The following is a 23,597-nucleotide window of genomic DNA, read 5'->3' on the forward strand; positions in this document are numbered from 1 at the left end:
GCCATTTCATTTCGTATATTTAATGAGCATGACTTTCCAGAGCCAACCAAGCAATGGTAACTTTCGTTTTTATTCTGAAGGCTCGTCAAACGACACAGCAAAACGCATATCTGCACGCGTCAAAAGCAATCATTGTTTTGACAATTTTTAAAAGAAGTATTTCGGCAATTTCTACTAACGTAAGGTGAAAAATTTCACTCGTGTATGACCCGAGCTTCGGAATAGTTCGGTTCGTTGTACGGCAATGCTATGAATATGCAATAGGTAAGAGTACCTGGTTCCCGCTTCGGTTTGTATTTATTCGTTTTCGGTAGGAAGTCATGTTTAGTATTTAGGCGTAGGTTGTGGTGAATAGTTTAGTGCGGTTAGAACAATACAAGTAGGTGCTTATCTAGAAGTTTTGCTTATCAAAGTATAATGTAACTTGATCAATGTGCCTTACTCTCTGCAAGTTTCAAGAGGAAGCAGTAGTGTTATAATTGTGCTCTTTTATGTATAAGTGAAGCAAACAATGTTGGGGGTATTCACGTAGCGCATCGTAGGTGTGTAAACCCTCGTAAATGCAGAGATGAACTAGCCTATGGCTAAAAATCTCTTAAATAAAGATTAAAAAAAAACCTCGTATATGCATAAACTCTATTACACTTCAATGAGGCCTGCTATTTTTACGATAGTGTAAATCTTTTGATGTGCTACGTCAATACCCGTATTGTGATATGTCTGTTGTCATTCGTATTTAGCTGATAGAACGCTTGTAATCTTCCTCGTGTTATTTTGATCTTGCATCACAATAATTTACATGAGTTTTACAAAGGGTGCATGTTCAATTAATTAAAATAAAATCTGGATATTATAACTGAGTGAATGGTAATTTTTTGTTCCATTTTGGTTTTGAGACACTTTCTGGCATCATTAATTTGTTTTTGTCTGCTAGGTATTTAGTGCTGCCATACCATAACCCCACCGTCCACCCACTCTCGCTCTCTCTTATTTAATTTTCAACCGATTGAGCTAATTTTGTATATGTGATTAGCATTGGTGGCTTCAGAGTTAAAGGGGGCACATCCAGACTAACAGTTTGGGTTTTATTAGAGTTCTGATTTAGAATTTTTGAACGAAACCCACGATAAAACATGCAGTGTTATGCACACTTAGATTTTTTGCCGAGATGAGCACCACCGAGCAGCTCGGCATTTTAATTTGCTGGATCAGAGCGAAAAATTTGCCGAGATTCAGCTAACAAATGGGAATTTTGCCGAGATCGCAGCTAAGAAACATAATTTTTGCTGAATATTGGCAAGTTTTTCACTGAGATCCAGCAAAATAAAATGCCAAGCTGCTCGGTGGTGCCCATCTCGGCAAAAAAAATCTTAGTGTGTGGGATGTGCTCTCTCTATTGTCGTTAGTCATGATCAAGGAATCAAACATATCATCATCATGAAAAAATTTCATACGATAATCGAGCCAAGTAATAATGCGTGATCAGTAATGGTAAGCAACAAGATAACTTTATAATTTGTTTTCAAATTTGCCATGACAAACTCTCTCTTTACAAGCTTGATCGGAACGGTGGAAGCAACAAATTACGTTTGATGATACACGTACACAGTTCGAAAAAGTAGTGTAAATTTCAGTTCAGTATGATGCACATAACTGGAGCGTCACATATCATATAAGTTTACATTATATATCATGTAAAGTTCTGAAACATTTCATGTAATGTAATAAATATTGTATGCAAAAGCCCGTTGTTGTAAACAACATTGTTTACAAGTTGCGCGGTTGCGTGAAATGAAATGCAAATTTACGTTAATGAACGTTAGAATTTTTATCTGTGTAAGTCTATGGCAAAATGTGTCAATATATTGTTGCCTGCTCTCTGTGTAATGATACTCTAGTCAAGAGATATACACTACAAAGTTGATAAACATTTTAAACACTGTTTGTCAACCTTGTAATGGATAGTGTCTTGACTAACCACAATAGAGAGTGCTCAAGTGCCCCCTCTGCCAAATCTACCACATTCCTTCCCACCCCCGCTGGAGCCACAAGTTGTGATTGGTGTCAACCATCAAGTAGTCACCTACATTCAGAAAATCATCTCAAATGGTTGATGCCCGGTTTACACTAGTGCTGTTTTATAATGCCGATTAACCATAATTGATGTACATCAACTAATTTTTTGCCAGAAATTGATCCGCCAATAATAGTTAACAACTATATACATCATACTGATAACCATTATTTTGAGCGACAAGCTCACCAGCATAATGGCCTGTTTACATATCCCAAGTTAAATTTAACGTTTTATGAAGTACTACAAGGCTTCTATAAAACAACATTCATAAAACCCTGGTCAAAATAGCTTTGTCTATATTACATCCACCAAAACCTTATTAAGACTAGAATCTGTCTAGTTGCTCCACCCTGAAGAAGGTTCTAAAGAGTGCATTATCGAGACATTTCAAGAATGACTTGCTGCAAAAAGTTTATATGACGAATGCATTGAGAACCATTTGAAATCCTTATTAAAAGTAAAATAAAAGCCATTTGGCATCAAAACTTGTGCCATTTGCCTTTGATGCTTGCTAAGCGCACTAAAAATAAAGCATCAATCAAGATAAAAAGAGATGCACTGAAGTCTTTTTTTACACGGTTTTTTTTTCGCGGTTTTTTTTAACACGGTTTTTTTACACGGTTTTCCACGATTTACACGGTACGTTTTTAACGATTTCTCGGCAACGATACAACCTATCGACTTGATTCCAATCACATTATCCTTTTCAAGCTATAGGTAATCGAATGGCATACTTAAAAAAATCAAAATTTTTGGTGTAAATACAGAAATTTTTTAAATATGTATATATGGACCATATAATGCTTTAATTACAAATGGAATCAAAATCCGATTTTTAAAAACATTTAAGCATGCGAAAAATCAAAATCTGGTAGGTTTTTTTCACACGGTTTTTTTTACACGGTACGTATCCCCCGTGTAAAAAAAGACCTGAGTGTACATAAATATCGTCCGATCTTGCCAAATTCATTGTTCAAAAATGAATCTGTCAAAAATCCTCATAAATTTCCTCACCGTTAAAGTGAAAGAGCTACTAAAATTATCGAAACTCAATTCCCTTGCGTTTGACGTTTACACACTACCGCCATCTGTTCAGCGTACTACCCACCACAGTGTACTCAACAGATGGCGGTAATGTTTTAGCAACGATGTTTTACAGTGAGAAATATTCAATGTGTTATGTCTGTTTGTCTGTGGTTATATGTTATGTTAATCATTGCTCCCAGCCGAAACAAATTTATGATTTTCGTAATCTCTATTATTGCTCAATGATGAATTGATGAGAATAACGTTATTTTAAAGGAAAAACATCTTGAAAAACGAAGATTGTAAAAAAGCAAATGCAATAATAACAATATGGCGATAGCATAAACATTAATTTTCCATGAGCCATTTGTGAAAAAGCTGTTTTGCTTTCATGAAATCGCTAACAAATGCAAAACATTTCAATGCGGCTTTTATGAAAACAATTTGCAGACTGAATTGTTTTTATCTGAAGCCATTTTGCTTGATCCTATTCCGTTCAGTTTTATGACGGCATTAATGGTGGCAAAGTTGCTTGGGAAAAGTTAAACGTCAAAATTTGTTTATGTTTCGATAGTTTTGTTGTGCGATCATTGCAACGATGTTCTACTCCAGCGTTGGATTAACAAATTGCGTGACATCCTTGATAAGCGCACATAAACTTCATCGCATCATCCGGAAGAAGGAAAACTTTTTGGGAACGATTGAGCTTCCAGGAACAGTTAACCCTTTCGCTGAATGAAATCGTTGCAGTTCGGAAGGCAGCCAATTTCCAGCTGACGGACAGCTTCTGAAGTTTCCTGTCAGCAGTTTTCCGCAGTCCCAGTTTGGCACTGATGCTATCCGGATCACACCGCAACGTTATTTCTGAAGAAGACTGCCTTGACAATATGCTGTGTATTCCCATCAATGCTTCGAAATCCGCATTCACTTCGCTCCTCTCAGTCGGCTGCTCTGTTTTTGTTGACCGATTTTGTCGGAGCTGCCCCCCCAGAAAGTTCTGAATGCTTTTCTCTTCCATCGAAAGCATTACTAGAATCATTATTCGATTATCCTTTGGTATTTTCTTGTGACTCTGCGTTTGAAAGCCCCACTCGATTATGTTTTTCTCTGTCTTTAGGTGGATCCATCTTAACAGTTTTATTTGTAAACAGCGGGAGGTTTTGTGATACACTTCATTGGCACCAAAACGCATCAATATATATGCTTTTTGATCCCGTTTGAAACCGAATGGTTTCATAATTTCTTATATAATGATAAAACACCTTTATGGGGTATTTTGTCGTGACATCAATAAAACAAATATCAATTGATTTACTGAACAGTTTTATAAAGGGATAGAGTGCTGCATTAAATTCATTTTTAAAACCAGAAACTTTTTGATTTTCTGGTCAGGCTTTAAAAGGTTTTTAAAACAGCATAAAGCTGAATTACTAATCAAGAACATATTGCACTTTTAAATGCTGTATTTAAACTAAAAAGATTGCTTTTCGCCGTTATAAAACCACAATAAATCAGAGTAAATTGTTACTTGAGATGTGCTCGTTGATAATGCTGATTAACGAAAATTGGTATAATCCGATTAAGTTTGTGCCAGAAATTGATGTGCCAATGTTAATCAGCACCGAAGAGCTGTTTACACAGGACAGCCGAGGAGAAGCGATAGGTATACGGCGCGCTCCTCCATCGATTCCTGTACTGTACTGTTACCGATGAGTCCCGAAAACGAAACGATTAACACGTTTGCTGATGCACGATTGCGAATGCCAGTTTAACGTAATACTAACAAACCATTGGTCAAAAGGTCAACCGAAGCCAAAATAGCAACAATTTTGTAGGTTTCAATTTAAATATAGGGGGAGGAGGGGCATAGTGAACAGGTGGGGCATAGTGAGTATCCCACAGTTTGGCTCTGCATCTCCACAGCTGCATGAAACAAATTAACTCGTAGTAGGTTCAATATCATTATGATATTGATCTTACCACCAACCAATTTGTTTCGAACGGTCGGAGGTATAAGCTAGTGCACGGTTTGCTCACTATGCCCCACCTGTTCAATATGCCCCTCTTACACCTATTTTCGTAAAAATCGACCAGCTGTAAGGGCCGGTGCACAACCTATCCGTCTCCCACTTTCTTCGTGTCTGAAAAATAGTTGCTTAAGATAACACTTATGAGACTTACCCCCAGGTAAGGTTATTGTTTTATTAGTAATAAATACAGCATTTGCATGTAATATCAGTATTCTGTAGGTAAAATTCGTATACCAATGTATGTAAAATCTTACTAAATAACAGTTTTTTTTAAATGGTTAAAAAAATTACAACTATTTTTAAGTGCTGGGGCAGAACCGTATCTAGGATCCGGGATGCCCGGGGCAGCTTCATTTATGGGGCACCCTTTTTTCCATTGCCGATGCCAGGCAAAGGGCAAGTTAATTGGTTTCGAAGTATGTATTACAAAAAATTCTCTAAAAAAAATATGTACAAGTGAGGGATTATCAACGTGCACAAATATTTTTTGTTTGTTTATTTAAGAGGTTTTAAACGTTTGTTCATTCACATCTTCACAAATAATAGTCTTGTACACTAAGCTTCAAAAAAGTTATTTTTTAAGTTTTATAAAATCAATCGTACTTTCGATGTACAAAGAACATGTCAGTCATTGATGGCATCAATTTGCTTTGAATCAAAGCTAATGTTTTGAAACATAATTGGAACATTGCCGCAAAAGCTCAACGCAGATGTCGCCACTGCATGATGATGATAATGTTGACAGAGTGTATATAAAATTCGTGAAAATTAGCATTAAATCATAATTTTCATAAAGCCTGCGTGAAATCCTTCCAATGTAACATTCGAATTGAAGAAGAAAACGTTTTTACGATCAGACTGATGTGCATTAGACTGATGCAAAATTTGACTTTTTTGCTCAACAGTGCTTAAATGGTTTCAAATCGGGTCCTGATTAGCCTCCCAAAGTTACAACTCATTTGGTTAGAAACAGACTTCGCACAAGCCATTTGAAGTTTACATGTAAATTACTATGGGAAATCTCAACTTTTTGTTCATTGCCTTCTAGTCTTTTTCCATATTAAGCTGCGAAACAGTTCGATAGCCATTATTAAAGAAAATTTTCTCAGCTACAACTTTGCTGAAGATCATTTCTATGTAAAACGAGACGGGAAAAAGTTATTAATTATTTAAGAGATTGGTAAACTTATGACATGATCAAGCAGCTGCTCTGTAGGCAACACTGTATTTTGCAGTGTGACATAGTAGCCATGATTTTTGTGTCCTATTCAACGCCCCAGAAACACCAATGTTGCCTGCTGAGCAGTTGATTGAGCATGATCATTAGACATCAGCGCATTGAGCCATTGATAACTTTCGATCCTTGCATTAAATCAAAAAGTGGTCTTCGGCAAAGTTGTAGCTGGGAAAATTTCCTACAAGTACAATTGAAAGCTTTTGAAGCAGACTAATATGGTGAATTATAAGATAGACATGAACAAAAATCTTGGTTTTACCATAGTAATTCCCATACAAACTTCAAATGGTTTGTGCCATCTCAGTTTCTCACCAAAGGGGTTCAAATTTTGAGAGGTTAGTCAGGATACGATTTGGAATCGTTTAAGTATTGTGGAGCGAAAAAGTCAAATTTTGCATCAGTCTAATGTGCATCTTTGACTTTTCCAGGTGAACTTTTCAAGATATATTCATTTCATTTCACGGCTCCATCAATGCTGCATCGTAAATATGATGGTAAACAGAAGTAAATTGCTCAAAATAGATGATTTGTCATCTTGTTATCACTTTGAAGACCATCTAGCACCATTTTATAGCATGGTGCGTGTTGAGTAAATCAAGTTCCGGTGCGTTTTCCGTCGAAAATTGTGAGTATCAATATGTTTGCTTAAAAAAGGCCAAAATGAACATTTATTGAATATTGGCGTCCTATACAACCAATTCTCTATTACCACCAGCATGATACAACCTTTCCTAAGTAAATTCACTTAATTTCCACTTTCATCTTAGTGAAAATCGCACATATTTACCATTTTCTGAAAAATGCAGCTGCGCAGGAGGTAACCTCTCCCTGTGGGTGCAAACTTGTTATGCATAATTTGCCATGAAAACATCTCCGATCCATACCGAAATAATAACAAATAGTTTTCAAATACGTTTTCTTACACGATTCAAGCAAAAGTTTCCACGGGAAATTATTATTTTTTCTTTATGGACCGATTTTCCCTAAAAAGCGTCTGTTTTACTTGGAAACTTTGGAAACTACCCAACAAACAATTTTAGCTGCAGCTTAGCTTATACAGGCAAAAAATAGCTGCATAAGGCAAATTTTGGCTGTATAAGCTAATCTGCAGCTAAAATTGTTTGTTGGGTATCCTCCTTCTAGTAGTTCTCGCTTCGAAATGTAGGTGGCGAAAAGTTTCACTGCAAGACGCCAATTGGAGATTTCATTGCAATTTTCTATGAATCCTATTTAAGATTCGCTACGAGGTCTTCAGTAGATGATCACTAATTGAACTACCTTTAATTGAAATGCCTTTTATCTGAAAGAAGTTTCAATTACCCAACACTTATGTGTAAAAATTTTGCATTTTAAAATATCAGGATGAACCAATCTAAACACAATGATAAACAATTATGCATTGTAAGTGCATTTAAAAACTGATTGAAGAAATGAAATGTATTTCAATTAGTGAATGCCGTTCTCTAAGTGAATAGTAAACATGTAACAGAAATCAGATTTCTAAAAATGAGGAGTTCTTCCGAACCACATTGGAAGCAATCCTTAAAATTCCCGTGAAATAGTCCCTAGATTTATGAGGTGGATATGTAGCCAGAAAGAGCCAAAATAATCATTGCTTCAAACGTAAGAAACAACTTCTTTTCCTGCCAGCTTTATTAAGTAAATGTGTCAAATGTCTGGCTTACATAAACTGATTTATAGTGAGTCAATCATATTTTTGACAGATGTTTCTGTTAAGATTGGTAAAAACAACTATGATTGGAGTATAAATCAGCCATATTGAAAAATTAAGTTAAACTGTGACTAAATCCTTACTTACCGTATCAATCAGGCTAAGGCCTTGATGTCCTCTGCTGTTCGAAGAAATCGTCTCCACTCTACTCAATCCATGGCCACAAGTCACCATCCTCATAGTCTGCGAAGGGTTCGCATGTCACCACTTCTACTTGTTCCTTTTGGGTCGCTTTCGAGAACGTCCGGCATTCTTACAACGGTGGGCCCACCATAGTCACCCAATTTTTGTAATAAGGACGATAGATGGTTCTCCCAGCATCTGGTACAATTCGTGGTTTAATCGCTTCCTCCACGTTCCGTCGGCCATCTGCACTCCATCGTAGATGGTACGCAACAATTTTATTCGATGCGATCTTTGAATTTCTCTGCTGATATCATTTTCGGTGGTCACCAGTGAACTCAAATACACGAACTCGTCGACCACCTCGATTTCGTCACCGTCAATCTGAACTCGGGGTGGGAGGCTAACATTGTCTTCCCTAGAACCTCTTCTTAACATATGTAACATAAGTCCTGGGAAAAAAAACAAAAGCATGCCATTTGAAAAGAAACAATTCAATTTTAAAATCTTCTTCAGGGTACTTTATTCTATTTATAAACTGTTGAAAATGCATTTATAGTACACTCATTGGACCATTATCTTCGATTTTTTGCAGTGTGCAGCGAAATTGTTGAATCAGGGTTTGGACGGTGTCTTTGACGATTTCTTTTAAATTTTGCTTGATTCGATCAACCAATTGTTGCTCAATTTGAGCTTCCCAGCCGTTGTCGTACACCGTAGCCTTGATTACACCCGATTGGACGAGCCTGAGGCACGTTTGATGGATTGTCCTTTTTCGGTACAAATGGTATTTTTTGCTCAGTTCCAAAATTATACATTTTCCATTCGCAAAAGGTTCGCGACGAAGTGTACGGCAACATTTTGGTATTTTTCGAGTTGTTGCTGTGTATATTTTAGAGCACGATGACGTTTCCGATAGATTACGTTGTATTTTTTTTTTAATCCGATGGATTGTCATGTTTCAAACATGAAATTTTCGTGCTAATTTGCGTGTTGATTGACCAAATTTGTTTTCAGCACTTGACAACATTTTTTGGTTGTTCTGGCACTCAATTTTGTTGGGCGACCGCATTTCTTTTTATTTTCCGGTTCTTTGCCATCACAATCCTTCAAAACACGATAAATAGTTGATTTTGATATTGGCTTGTCTTTGAACACGCTAAGAATTTCTCTTGTGCTGAGCCGTCCAAAAAGGTTGGCGACTTGTGCACATAAATCCAGCTTGTACGACATTTTAAATGGAAACTACTGCGCAATTTGAGTTTGACAGTTCAGTAGTAGTATAGATATGCGTGACAAGTGCATTGGTTGACATATGTGTGTTTGTTCATGCCGTCAAATAAACACCTGAAAGTATTCCTAGGACTTATGTTACATATGTTACGTCTTCGATGCGTTGATGGAAAGTCCAATCCGCCTAGCTTCAGTCTTACGTACGTTTCCGCTATCTTCTCAAAGTTCCGTGCCATGATGTCGTTGTCATCGGCGAAGTCAACAAGCTGGATGAACCTCCTGAAGATCGTGCCACTCGTGTCTACCCCAGCTATTCTGATCTAAATCCATGACTGCAAAAAATCTGTAAATGTCTTAGACAGAAATAAAAAGTCTGGTGAATGTCTGTATCGTAAAGCATATCTGTAACAAAAATGAAAAGTCTGCACTTTCACAGAAATGTCTGCAAATTTAGCATTACTGGTGCCTGTGAAAGCTGGACGCTGGTTAATTATGGCATCAAGAATTCAAACGCTTGATAGTTTCTTTATGCACAATTATGGTGGTAAGCTCCATCCGGTATTATCCTTGGGTTAAATCTAAATCCTGAATAAGAATTTCCGGCTGCTTCGAAGTTGCCATCAGAGTTAATCAATACGACTCCAAGCAAACATTTTACAGGTCACCTAAACAGGGTTGCTATTAAAAGTTAATCCGAGCTGGAGCTTTTTTTCTGTTCGGGACATAAAACCACTGCGACCAGTAATTTGATCTATTGTAGTATATCCCGTTTCCTTAGTTTAGTGCATGTCGTATTACTCCATCACTATTGAGAAATGATAAAGTATTCGATTTTTTTACAGTTGTCACTCTTGCATTTATCGCAAGGATCCGGCTCTAATTGAAAGGTCCCGCTATTTATACCCTTCGGAGTGTTGAAATACCCTCCAAAGGCGCGCCCCTTTGTAGGTTAAAATTGAATTCCTTAACAACAAAAACAAGCAATGACACCGATAATAACCATGCATCAGAACCCTAGTCTTAACCACTTCAAACTAGAGAACAGCGAATAAAAGATTAGGGATCACGTAGATGAAAAATAACTACCTAACTAATTTTTTCCTTGTTTCAAGATTATCCTCGGTGGACAAAGCCGAGTCTTGTCACTATCAACAAGGCATAAAAAGTAACAAGGACTAAGATGTGTTCCTTTGATTACTGAAAAATCCTGTTCCCCTAGTTTGAAGTAGTCAAGACTAGGAATCGGTGAGAGATCTTACATCCCGTAACGTACCACGAAAAGGTGATCTACCCACGTTACGGGGCGAGTTGGAGCTTACCGCCATGAATGTTTCATGATGACATTTTTGAGGTCTTACTTTCGTGGGTATGTATCCTACTATGTCACAGAGGGCCTCCTCCTTTTTGGCATAACTTAAGAAGAGGGTGTTCATTTGTGTTGATTTCGTGTAGTAACCTACAGAATTATGACGATTATTCGTCATAAGTCATAAAAAAATCTTAGATTTTTGCATTATTCGATATTACCGGTTCATTCGAATAAAATTGTATTTGAACTAAACTGCCTATATAATCACATATCGGTCCCATATGGAAAAAGTAGCCATGGAGAAAATGGCAGACGAAGTGAAATTCCCATGTCAATATTAGAAAAATCATAGTAAAGTTTTCTATACTTTTTTCAAGCTACAATCAGTTGCAATGGTGGTGTAGTGGTAAGCGTGATTGCCTCTCACCCCAATAGGCCTGGGTTCAATCCCAGTTGGCGTCGCCGGGATTTTCTGAGGCATAAAATCTCTGATCACGCCTTCCTTCGGAAAGGAAGTAAAGCCGTTGGTAACCGGTTCATGTGTTGATGGGTCGATAGGTAGGGTCCAGGTGTGTGGGAGCTGCCTCCCTGGTGTCGGTAGCATTGGTACTCAGCACGGAAAAGAAGATCGGTGGAAATCAAGGGAAAAATATATATATCGGCCTAAAATATGGCAATGTACTTCTCTGACGTTTGTGAATTGCACAAGTATTAGCACAGAAACTTCATTCCCCCCTATTCACAGTAGATAACGGGTTGTAAAAACTATAACATTGATGATAACTTTTGTACCAACTAATATTTTAGCATGGTATATTGAGAAATGTTTCGTATATTGATTGCCTCTAAAATTCTATTGAAAATAGTACACTGGAAAAATCTGATGCGTGAAAATTACAAGTAATGAACTGCAATCAAGGTAGTCAAGAAATATTATACACATAGGGTAAATGATGGCTTCAGCACCCATTGGCTGTTCTCGGGAACCAAAATTGAGGCGGTAATTGCACTGCATTGCACAGTACACACTTAGATTTTTTTTACAGGAGTCAGTATTTTTTTACTGGGTTTTTGATTTACTGAAAAACTCGGTTAAAATTCAAATGACCGTTATTCACGCAGAAAAAACTATCGTCGTAACAAAAATATTTGAGGTAAATTTAAACGTAAACTCAGTTTGTTCTGGCCACAAACATAAATTAGGTTGTTTTCAAACGTATTCCATGTTTTAAGTCATGTTAAAACAATGTTTAAAATAAAAATAATGTTACGTTTATTTCAAAAATATTCGTGTAGGAAATAAACGTATTTATTTTTGTTAGGTTTGACAGCTATGCGAACAATAATAAATATGTTTATTTTAAACATGCTTCTCATGTTTAAAATCAACATACATATTTTGGAATTATTTTAGTAGTTGAGTGCAGGGTAAAGCAAAATAAAACGGTTTGCAAAGAAATGAAAAAAATATCTTCGGGCAGGGCATCTTAATGCCTGCTCTTTTTCGGGTGCGATTAAGGGTGACCTGTGGATATTGGGGTCCTGGTCCGGGATGCGAGGACCCGTCGGGGTGGGTGTCCGGGGGTTCCAGTTCAGTGGAACCGGTGCAAATTTGTGTTATTAGCGGTGCAAATTTGTGTTTTGCCGTTTCTGCCTCGGTTTATGCCACTGGTACTCATACCGGTTTCTTTCCATGTTCTGTATTGGAGGAGGATCCGGAATGGATTCGGAATGGATGGCCGTTTTCTGTTGAGTTGAGCAAAGCTGGGGCAACTTTTTCCGATTGTAACAAGAAGGAAATAAAAAGGCATGACACGCTAAAAAACGTTTACCCAAATCCTATATTGTTGAAATATATTTTTAAATTTAATTCAAACATAAATATTTTAGTTTTAAACATGCTTTCAATTTACTTTGAATAATTCATATGTTTAGAGTATAAACATTTATATTTTTGTTTTAAATGAACAAAATTCGTATCCGTGTTCGTAAAGATTCGATAAAATCGACAAATTTTATTTTTCATCATTAAACGAGGTTATCAGAAGTAAGTCTGTAAATTTTCGCATCTTTGAGTTTTTCACAGATTTTTTAAATTTTACCGAACAGTTCCGCAATTCAAAAACTCGGTAAAAATTACTGACTGGATTAGTGTGTACGTTTTATGTATTCTCTTCCCTAGCTTTAATCTGATCAGAATTTTATGACTGACAAACACATTTGCCTGGTTTTTCTTGAAATAAAACGCGTCTGATTTCGAGTTACCGATGTGAGAACTGCAGGTTAATTCCATAGAGGTAACTCTAGGATCAAAAGATCCCAAAGAAACGGGCTCAGCTCTGGTACTCTCTTCGTTTCCAAGCTAATCGATGCACCCCTCGAAACATAGGAAAATCCACGAACCCCTCATTTTAGCTGTCAAACTTTCATTGCAAATCAAAACATAGTGCAGTACTAGAATTTCGACTAGGATGGGGTACGCTTACAGATGTACTTGGGACCAACAGGCTAATCCAGTGTGAGCCAATTTAAAATCGTTAGTTTCCACCGGGTTAATACTCAGTTCAAATGGAAAGGTTGCCGAAGAAAAAGAGATTTCCGACAATAGTCACACTCACCTGAGAAGTTTGAAGCGTTTTAAAGACGTTTTCAAACAGTTTTGAACAATATTGTCGATTTGAATGGATCAAGCAGCAAATAAATGTTAACAAACAAACACGTCAAACTAGCGGGCACTAGTGATGTAGTGGTAAGAGTGACTGCTATCTCACCCCAATGGGTCTGAGTTCAATCCCAGCCGAGGTCGTTGGGATTTTTCTCATGCATAAAAATCTCTGGTCACGTCTTCCTTCGAAAGGGAAGTAAAGCCTTTGGTCCTGGCCCATGTGTGTTATGCGATATACTACGCAGGTGTGGAAACTGCCTTCCTGCACATTCGATTGCTGTCAATGGATGGCAATCGATGTCCGTCGGTGATTGTGGAACAGAGACCGACATTAAATAAAGGAAAGAAGAAACACGTCATACGTGGGCGCGACACTGAGAAATTGCGAACAGATGCTCAGACATAGCTTAGACTGACGGCGATTTGACATTTTCAGCAAAGTTGATGGTGATAAGATTCTTCTCATGTTTGCTTAATACACTGTTAATTTTAAACGTTAAACCAAAAGGCCAGTTTTTTTTTATTTTATAGTAAGCCATGACTTATTTTACATACATGCATATTTAATGTGGGTAACTTCAATGGGAACAATTCTTCCGAAGACACTAGGAGCTTATAGTCAAGCACTAAGCTGATTTTGAATTAATTTCGTGGCATTGTGCAACCACTGTAAACTGTGCCACATTTCAACGAATCGGGCAATCATCTGTATTAGCGGGAGAACTTTCAAGTTTGTATGGAAAAATGTATGAAAAACGGAGCAAAACTATTCTTTTGCTAGTTAAAAATTTAAAAAAAAATGCTCAAATTTGACCAAACCGGAGATTGTGAAAACCATGCAAAACAGCTTTAACGAAGATCGCAAATCGATTAGACTACTGTGCAAAAAGCAAGGGATTGTGACCTGCCATACAAACTTCACCCACCCTAATGTCCATTCTGCAACGCACACAAGGTAATAATTGCACTAATGCTTATTAGAGATGGGCGATCCGCTCCCGAGCTGTTCTATAGACCCGATTATCTAAAGTGAGCTGATGACCCGCGGTTCATTTTTTAGGAACCACAGCTCATCAGCTCACTGATATCACAAGTCTAAACCATACTTTCCATCACTCAGCGGAACTTTTAAAAAGGACACATTACTCCACTTACGCATTGATCAGTTACCGCGTAAACCAAGACGCGCGCGTAATACAACATGTGCCTACTGATCGACAGCACCAACGGTAAAAGCAAACTTCCAAGCGGCTGTTTGGGAGAGAGAGAAATATGTACATGTGCTACACGATCTTAATTTTCTACTGGTATTGTGTGTGGCAGGATAATTTCTCAAAATGGGATTATACCATATGTTTTCTTTTTATGGCCGTACGACTGCGCCCATTGATTTAACATACGGCGGCTGTTTATCCACGATTCGTTTCTCAAGCCGCTACCATACAATACTATCTAAGTCTGGCTGTGTAGACTCTTATGAGCGGGGTTGCAGCGTGCTTATGAGCGGCCCGCTTCGACCGTCATCAAATGAGAATTTAACATAAACGCGACAATATTATCTAATCTATCTATGTACCCGGTAGCCTGTTCAGTGCGTATATTTGTAAAATTGTACAAAAAAGGTAATTTTATAGAATTTTGTTAAAATTTAGAATTGTATAAGTAATGTGAGTTCGTGTTGGATTTCCAGCGCTTTGCGCTTTTTTTGTACGGGCTGGATATATACGGTAACGTTCCGTTCGGCTATCGTCAACGCCGGTTCGGAGGTTCCATCTGTGGTATCGCCATGATCGTTCGCGGCTAAGGCCCGCCTTTTCGAAGGTAGCTAAGCGGAGGTGGGTGAAGTTCGCTAATCTTCGAAGCGAAATATCTTCCGACGGTCGCCAATCATTAAGTCATATCCCACGTAGTACGGACACCGTTTACGCGGTTTCCATTTACATTTTCTCTATTATCCGCATTTTTTGGGGGTTAACTGTGATAAAAGTTTAACTTTTTTAGTTAAAAACAAGTTTTTTATGGAATACTCGTTGGTTTCATATCGATTGGTAGCTCGGCTGCAAAATGACAATCGAAAACTCACACTGTTGTACAAAGTACAACGCGCGAGTACTCGTGTTACAAAAGTTGGCGCGAGTAACGGAGGGTTAAAGCCTTATTACGTTGTTTCCTTTTAATTCTACTACTATTGTATCATTTTCACATTCACTAATTCACTGTTCACTTTCAATACCACTTTAAAAAAAAAAACTACAACAGATCCGTATTTCGTTTGCTACTTGCAAACTTCTTCAGTCTATTCATAGAAGAAGTTTGCAAGTAGTATACGAAATTCGTATCTGTTATAGTTTTTTAAAGTGATATTGAAAGTGAATAGTGAATTAGTGAAGGGTGAATTAGTTAAAATGAAAATGATAGAATTATAAGTAAAAACTACATAATAAGGTATACAATTTACTAAAACGCTCTTTATTCAATTTAAAATATTTAAATCAATAATTACTACTTAAGTTCATGTATTAAGAAAAAGGTGCAAAAATGAAAACAGTTTTTTTTATCTACTTTTGATGATTCAATATGCATTACCTCTGGAACTACGTAAATAACTTGTTGTCGTTAAGTTTTTCTTATGTAGTGGTGCCGATGTAGTGGTACGCGTGATTGCCTCTCACCCCTGGGTCCAATCCCAGTCGGCGCCGCTGGGATTTTCTGAGGCATATAATCATACGGCGTGATCACGCCTGATCACGCCTGATCACGCCGGGAAGTAAAGCCATAGGTCCCCGGTCCATGAGTTGAGCCCCGCTAATCACCTTTTTTGCAATATAATACTGATATACCACTGATATAAGGTTTGGAAGCTCTACATTAACATTCTATTTTGTTTCTTAACGGGTGTTCAATAAAAAATTATATTTTTTTTTTCAGTCATATAGGGTAGAGAACTACTTCGGCCTAATCGCCCATTTTGGGCCTATCGAGCAGAAAACTTCAAATAAATCCATGATTTCAGAGTTAACAAGTCAATTATGCGTTTGGTACGATACTTTAGTTAATAAGCTACCGAACGAAGTCAATGAGAACGCGTGATATGAAGGGTTGCACCCATTATTCCCAAAAACAAAAGAAGCGCTCGGACCGAATCTATTTTTTTCTTCATCTGATAGGCCGAAGTGAATTCATTTGCGTTTCAATGGCGTTTCAATGCGTTAGGCCGAGCTTAGAATCCGTAGGCCGAGTTTGGCGTCAAGAAGCAGTGTTAGAATTTTGATAATATCTCAACGATTGGTTTCTCTTTATCAAATCTTACGGTACGTACGGAAAGGTAAAAGAATTTGGAAGCCATCAGTAATAATAACATTCCGTTTGGTGCTAAACTGCGCTAGATTAAGAAAGACTAAGTGCGAGCTGTGCTTAATAGGCCGGAAATGGGGTAGTTAACCCTAGCTAGAAAAAAAAAATTCCAACGAATTCAGTATTTTTTATTAAAAACATAACGTTTATTCTTCAAAAAAAACGTCAATGAATATTGGAGAAGGGGCCCTGGTCAGCCGTACGACGCAACTTAGTCGCGATGCTCTCACAAGAGCGTTGGACGGCACTGAAATCATTCTTATTTTTCATTGAACACCCGTTATGTAAAAACGATAGGAAAAACACGATAGTACCAGCACATTGCAAATTAAAATGTACTCATTCCGAGAAAATTTCGTTTGAAATTTTGAAACGTGGATTTAAAATATTTTGCAAATACAGAAATAAATGCATATTTATATTTCTTAGCAAATTCTCTTTTGAAAACAGTACCAAATCATACTTATAACATCAATCGGTCCAGAGATATTAACAAAAAAAAAAAGGTTTCTTGAAAATCTCGAAAATAAAGTGTTTCCCTTGACCGATCAGCACAAAAATTTAAATTAATTTAATTTGGACTTAAATAAATTTCCCATCCAAATTTGATCCAAATCAGAAGAGGTCAATTTCAACTACCTTAGACACTTGGGGTAGAATGACCCATGCTCAGAGGCAAAGTCTTAGCCTTAGATCTTGATTTTCTGAGGCATACAATCTGTGATCACGGAAGTAAAGCCGTTAGTCTCGGTGCATGTGTTGATGGGTTCGATAGGTTCCAGGTGTGGAAGGCGATTGCCTCCTGTGAATATTCACCAATTATCAATCGACGCTCGTAGGTGATTGGCACTCGATTGCGGACGAAAACTGACGTTAAATACATACAAAATGAACAAAGTGGCGGTTACAATTTTTTCAAACCTCACAATATGGCAATTTTGACTATTTATCCTGATTGATGAAAAATACAGCAACATTGGTTTTATGCAAAAGTAATATGGAAGAATAAATTTTAAATAAAGATTCCAAAATGGTGGTTTTGTAAAATATCAGGTGCTGCTGAAATTTCATCCAACTATTTCCGAATTAGATAGAATTCAACACAAATTTACACATTCTAGTGGAAATCAGTGAATAATTTGCTTCCCCAGTGTAGCTTAACTGAAACTTCAATAAAACAATGTAGTCAGATAAAGTACTCACAATACATGAATGAAATATTTGCATACCAGCTGAGGCCATAGGCTATCAGTTTTAACACGGTATTACCAAGCCGGAGGTGGTGGGATCGATCTTAAGGGTTGACATAATTATCGACTTCCCTAGGCATAGAATATGATTGTGCTACACAACTTACAAATTGCTTTGCATAGAAAGTTCTCAATTAAAACTGTGGCACTGCTTCAAAGAACATTAAGTTGAGAGTAGGTACAAGCTCGTATAAGAGCGCCAAAAGCCAGAAAGTAGAAGATGCATGCTACCCAGGAGACTGTGGACAATTATCATTTCTTGGATAGTTATTTTACTTACCTTTTCTTAATTCTATAACACAACCTTTCAGTTTTGAAGGAATAGCTGTCAAGTAGCTTCAGGATGGATGCCAAATTAGCTAAATCAATTTTCGACTTCACGGTCACTGACATCAACGGGAACGACGTGAGCCTGAGCAAATACAAAGGAACTGTATGCATCATCACTAACTTTTCCATCAAGGATGCAGCGTGTGAAAAAGTGTTCTCAATGCTTGCCGCACTGTACAAAAAACAACACGGCAGCGTACTGCAAGGTTAGTCATAAATGTGATTGCAATAAATCTATTGCAATGAAATGATTACTGAATTCTGAACATATTTTCTCTCTCAGATCTGAACATACTCCTTTTCCCGTGCTCACAGTTTGGTTCCAAGGAGTCAACGTATGATATTTTCGATTATTTCGACAACAACAGCGACCGTCCAGTTGGAGACGTTTTTGCTGAGATTGAAGTAAGTAAAAACAAGCGATCGTTGAACGCAATAGCTTCCAGCGTGTAGTTTGACCGAAAAGGATGTAGCGTCAATGAAAACTGCACCCGATTAGGACAGGCGGGAAATGTTTGGTTGTAATTTTCACGGTTTCAAACATGGCTATTTGAAACGTTCCCATAACGCACATTGATGCCATCGCTATTAATTGCTTTCCATAACGGCTATGATTGATAACCTACCATAATTGATTATCTCGTTTGCAGGTCAATGGCTCCAAATGCGTCGAATTGTATAAATATCTGAAGCAAAAGAAACCGGGAAACTGCGGAGGATTCATCAATAGCAACTTTACCATGTTCCTGACTGATCGGAATGGCGTTCCTGTGGAACGTTTCGGCTCAAACGTGCATCCCTACCTTCTTGAGGAACTTGTTGAACAATACTGTGCATGAGAATCTGTTAATTTAAGTCTAACCGGTTAGTTCATTATATGAGTATCAAATGTTGTCGATGGGATAGAAGATGCTGATTTATATTCTTTTGATCCCTTTTATAAACAGATACAAATTAATAATTAATGAACAGGGCATAGAAACCATTAATTGTAATGCATCATTACATTTCGTATCATGTTTAGAATTTCAGGGAAATTTGGAAAGTGAATTTAATATGTAGTTTTGAACTAAAGGTCTAAGGCCATTCAATCTTGTTTCAAATATGTATTATTTGTTACCATTTTGATTATCTCGATAGCACAATCTTTTTATAAGAAGATGCACCATTTTTTGTGAATCTTTTACAATTATTTGTTGAAAAACATGATAACAGTAATTGTCATTCCGTCAAGTAAAATCTTCTGATCGATTAACTATCAAATACATTTTAATGTATGAAACCTTGCTTGGATAATGTGAAAAATCTGCTCGCAATGCATGTAGCAATTATGAAAATGTTTAGTTATGTAAGCTATTGATTTTTTTGGGATGAATAAATGGAATTGTGCCAAATGTGATAAGTATGTTTAATGTTAAACTCCTTTTAGATTTCAAAAAGTCAAAAGAAACAAAACCCAATTATATTAACTTAGACTTAGCCTTTCTCGAACAAAATTTGAAGATGAACAATGATTTTTGACGTCTTGAATAAACTGTTCATCAACATAATGTTGCCTTCTTTTTTGCTGCTCACTCTTTGCTTAAACTAGAGCAATATGCATGCCTTAGTACAGTGAACAACTATTACTACTTTTACCATTTGTATAACATTATTTTATGCTACTCGGCTCCGTAGAGTGTTTAACACATTTGGGCCCAGCTAAATATACAAATGAAGACTAACATTTGAAAAGAACGGAGAAGCCTATATGTAATCAAACCATATTTTGCAATACACAAACTACTCAATAAACACGAAAAAGTAGAAGAAAACTTCATTCCAAATCCTCAAAAATGTTTTCTTTTACATGGCGTATTTCCAATTTTCAACTCTATGATACACTGGTTGTTACGACTAGAGTCGGTGTATAATTAGTCACGCCAAGAGTGAAGCCAAGTCTACATATTGGACTGTCAAACGATAAGTGCAAAATAAACAAACAATACGAAAGCTTTTTTTTTTGCAATAAAATATGAAATATACACGCAAACCAAAAATGTATGACATTGAATGTTAGTTGCATTTCCTATCATCCTCCACAGCGAATGATATAAGCTGACCTCGCAGACGATGTAATGGTTTTTTTTTCTTTTTTATGTCGTGTTCTGTCTACGCTTTCGAATATACTAGCAAGCATTTTATGTATAACATTGTAGAATGACGCACACACTTGCCACAACTTTCTCCAATTCCCGTTCAGCAGAAAAAAAAAACATACGAAGTCGAGTATGAGAGGAAGTAAGCGCTTCTTATTTGCTTTTAGCCTACACCCAACCGGGGGATGTAAGATTCGCTTACAATTATGTGGGATTCATCATTGGAGGATGTTAGTGGAGACCGCATGATCGGAGGATGCGATATACCGAGCTGCGTTCCAATGCAAGAAAATGGAGAAAGGAAAACGTGGAGCGTATAGTGAGTGAAATAAATCATGTCGAAAAAAAGGTTGCCGACTGGGACTCGAACCACGAACGTTGCGATTATCAGATCTGTGCTTTCTCCACATTGCTTAAATTCATCTGAATCAGTTAGAAATGTTGATGGGTTTGGGTGTGGTACTAGCGGGATAGGCAATATCACATATCGGTTCAATTTAAATTTTGAGGTGGCTCCTCTAGTAGGTAATATATCAATGAGTTTTTTAATTCTATTTTATCAAGTGCATTTTGAACTTTTCGCGGCTGTCGGGACTCAACGCGACCTATGGAGCTTTCGTAATGCGCAATTCGATAGAGCTTACCAAATGCGTTCTGAGTTTATGTAGTTGTTGGAATTTAGTCGGCACGGACGCGAAACCTTAGAATCTCTATAGTAGTGGAATATTTAGGGAGGAAACCAAAATTAATCAACTTGTCAGCATAGTTGATCACATCAATTTGAGTGGCACTCTGCTAATTAGCTGTTTTTTTTTCTGCTGTTTCGCACGGCGTTAAGAACTCGCTCGGTTTACGGAACTCACTTAGTTATAAGATATTTTATTTTTGAAAAGATTTACTGATTCAATCGGAGTACTACGCGAACGTATTCTTTGACTCGTTAATACGTTTATTCTATTTTGTTAAGTGCATTTTTACTTTTCGCGGCTATCGGTTTTAACGGTGTCTTTGGAACTTATGGGATTTACATCTCAATACAGATTCAATAGGATTACTACGCGGATGTATCTTTTGCCTCGTTAATACGCACTCATGTCACAGCATTTTTTCCCAAAACTATCTTGAAACAATACACAAGAACCAGTGTTCAAACTACCAACATAGGCTAGTCCTTCTGTAGTATTGTCAAAAGATAGAAGCAAAATTCCCTTACATGAGTCAAGTTTTGAAAACTAAGCTGTCACGCGGCTCCAGCTTGATACCATAAAAAATATCGTATTAAAATATTCCTAAAGAACCAAATACGGATTCCGGTATTTTCGGTAATCGGGTCGGTAAGGGAGTTCGTGAGCTCCCGAATTCAAAGCAAAGCAGATTAAATAGACTTATTTGACTTTTTTTTATCACTCTTACTCACTTTAAATCACTTTTGGACGCAAGGTTGCAAATGCACGTTTCGCATAAAACACTTTTTTAACAGAATTATTACATTATAACATATTATAAATATATTTTGCATTTGTTAGCTTCAAGAAGAGATTGTAAAGTATGTGTTTGACAAATAAAACCTATCAATTTCGCTTTCAGAAAGTCAAAATCGATGATTTTATGATGACTGATCGCTCAAGATGAGAGAGCACTCAGCAATCATAAAATAGCTGATAGTGGTTATCAGAAATTAAAATTGGTATTTGGTTCTATAACACATTCTACCACACGTTTTTGACTAGTGCTGGGACTCGGATTATCCGGATATTTTAATTTTTTAATTTTATTAAATTTTGGCAATTAACAGATCTGCCATTCAACATCAGGTCACATGGGCACCTAAAAACCAACTTTATGACAAATATATAGAACAGTAAAACGGAGAATTGTTAAAGGGAGAATAAATTTGAAATTTCACTATCCGGATGTCCGGATAGTTACTATCCGCCTGATAACGATCTAAACGTTTTCTCAATTTATTTATTTTTTCAATATTGGGCACTAGAAAGCATGATATTCTGTATACTGAATATCAATTTAACGATATTTAATTTGTATGAAAGTAGTTTAATTGCAAAAAACTGAAGTATCCGGATAGTTGAAGTCCCAGCTCTATTTTTGACTGATTTTTTGATAGTTTTTAAGCTGAAAATGAACAAAACTAAAAATATCCTTCAAATATTATTGAAGATTTGCAAAGTGTGATAAATTTACTAAAATAACTAACCACGAGTTTATAATTTGAGGAGCTCCAAGTGATTTGGTTGCGTGACGTTACAACGTTTTGCACTTTTCAACTACACTATTCAACAACTACTCACCAAAACGTTTTGAGCTACTCAAATCAAAAACTCTTGACAAGTCCCATGTGAAATTTGTCGCACTTTCCAAATGTGCAATAATATATAGGTGTTACTTTTCAGTTACTCTACAAAACACAGACAAAATTGTTGTAACGTCACGTAGAATGTGTCTTCTATATAAAGCACATACTTTGCAACATCTATTATAAATAAACAATATGGCTCACTCTTCTATTAACCCAAAAACAGGATTTTTACCGACACTAGCGCCACCAGTGACACAAAAAGTTACTAACCAACAAAGAATTTGAGCATTTTTTAGCTGAAGAAGTCATTCTTTCCTTAATTAGCTCCTATTCAGCATTCAATGATTATTGGGTAGTTGGCAGCTTAATATCAATATGACTATCAAAAACAACTCACAGTTGCGTAAAATTTTACTGTTTTAAATCATATTACAATTTTATTCAGACTGGTGCACCATATTGTTATTTTTATAATATTTACCTACAAGTAAAACGTATAAGATGTTATGCTTATGGTTGCATAATTCTGGATATATTTAAAAATATGCCAAATAAGCAACTGCAACCTTGTTTTGATTTTTAAGACTTTTTATAATTTGAAATCCTAATTCCCTAATTAGTCAAGAAATTTTCCGAAAGAATTCCTAGATCCAACCGGGAATTAAATCAAACATCTTCAGCTTAGCAATACCGTGCCTAACATTTTGTCTTGTTTTCTTAATTAGAGAGACTTTCAGTACTACACAACATACAAATTCATGCATTGGTTGGTATTA

General features: G+C 36.7%; 1 protein-coding gene across 1 annotated transcript; it reads left to right on the forward strand.

The window, feature by feature from the left end:
- Window positions 1–18,359: 18,359 nt before the first annotated feature.
- LOC135712851 (glutathione peroxidase-like) lies at window positions 18,360–19,253 on the forward strand. The gene is made up of 3 exons (XM_065235916.1): window positions 18,360–18,572; window positions 18,650–18,771; window positions 19,017–19,253. Exons 1-3 carry the CDS (start codon window positions 18,380–18,382, stop codon window positions 19,203–19,205), a joined length of 504 nt encoding a protein of 167 aa, XP_065091988.1. The 5' UTR covers window positions 18,360–18,379; the 3' UTR covers window positions 19,206–19,253.
- The last annotated feature ends 4,344 nt before the right edge of the window (window positions 19,254–23,597 follow it).

Source organism: Ochlerotatus camptorhynchus, unplaced genomic scaffold, assembly GCF_037179485.1.
Source record: "Ochlerotatus camptorhynchus isolate MF236.1 unplaced genomic scaffold, CSIRO-AGI_Acam_v1.1 ptg000510l, whole genome shotgun sequence".
Taxonomy (NCBI): domain Eukaryota; kingdom Metazoa; phylum Arthropoda; class Insecta; order Diptera; family Culicidae; genus Ochlerotatus; species Ochlerotatus camptorhynchus.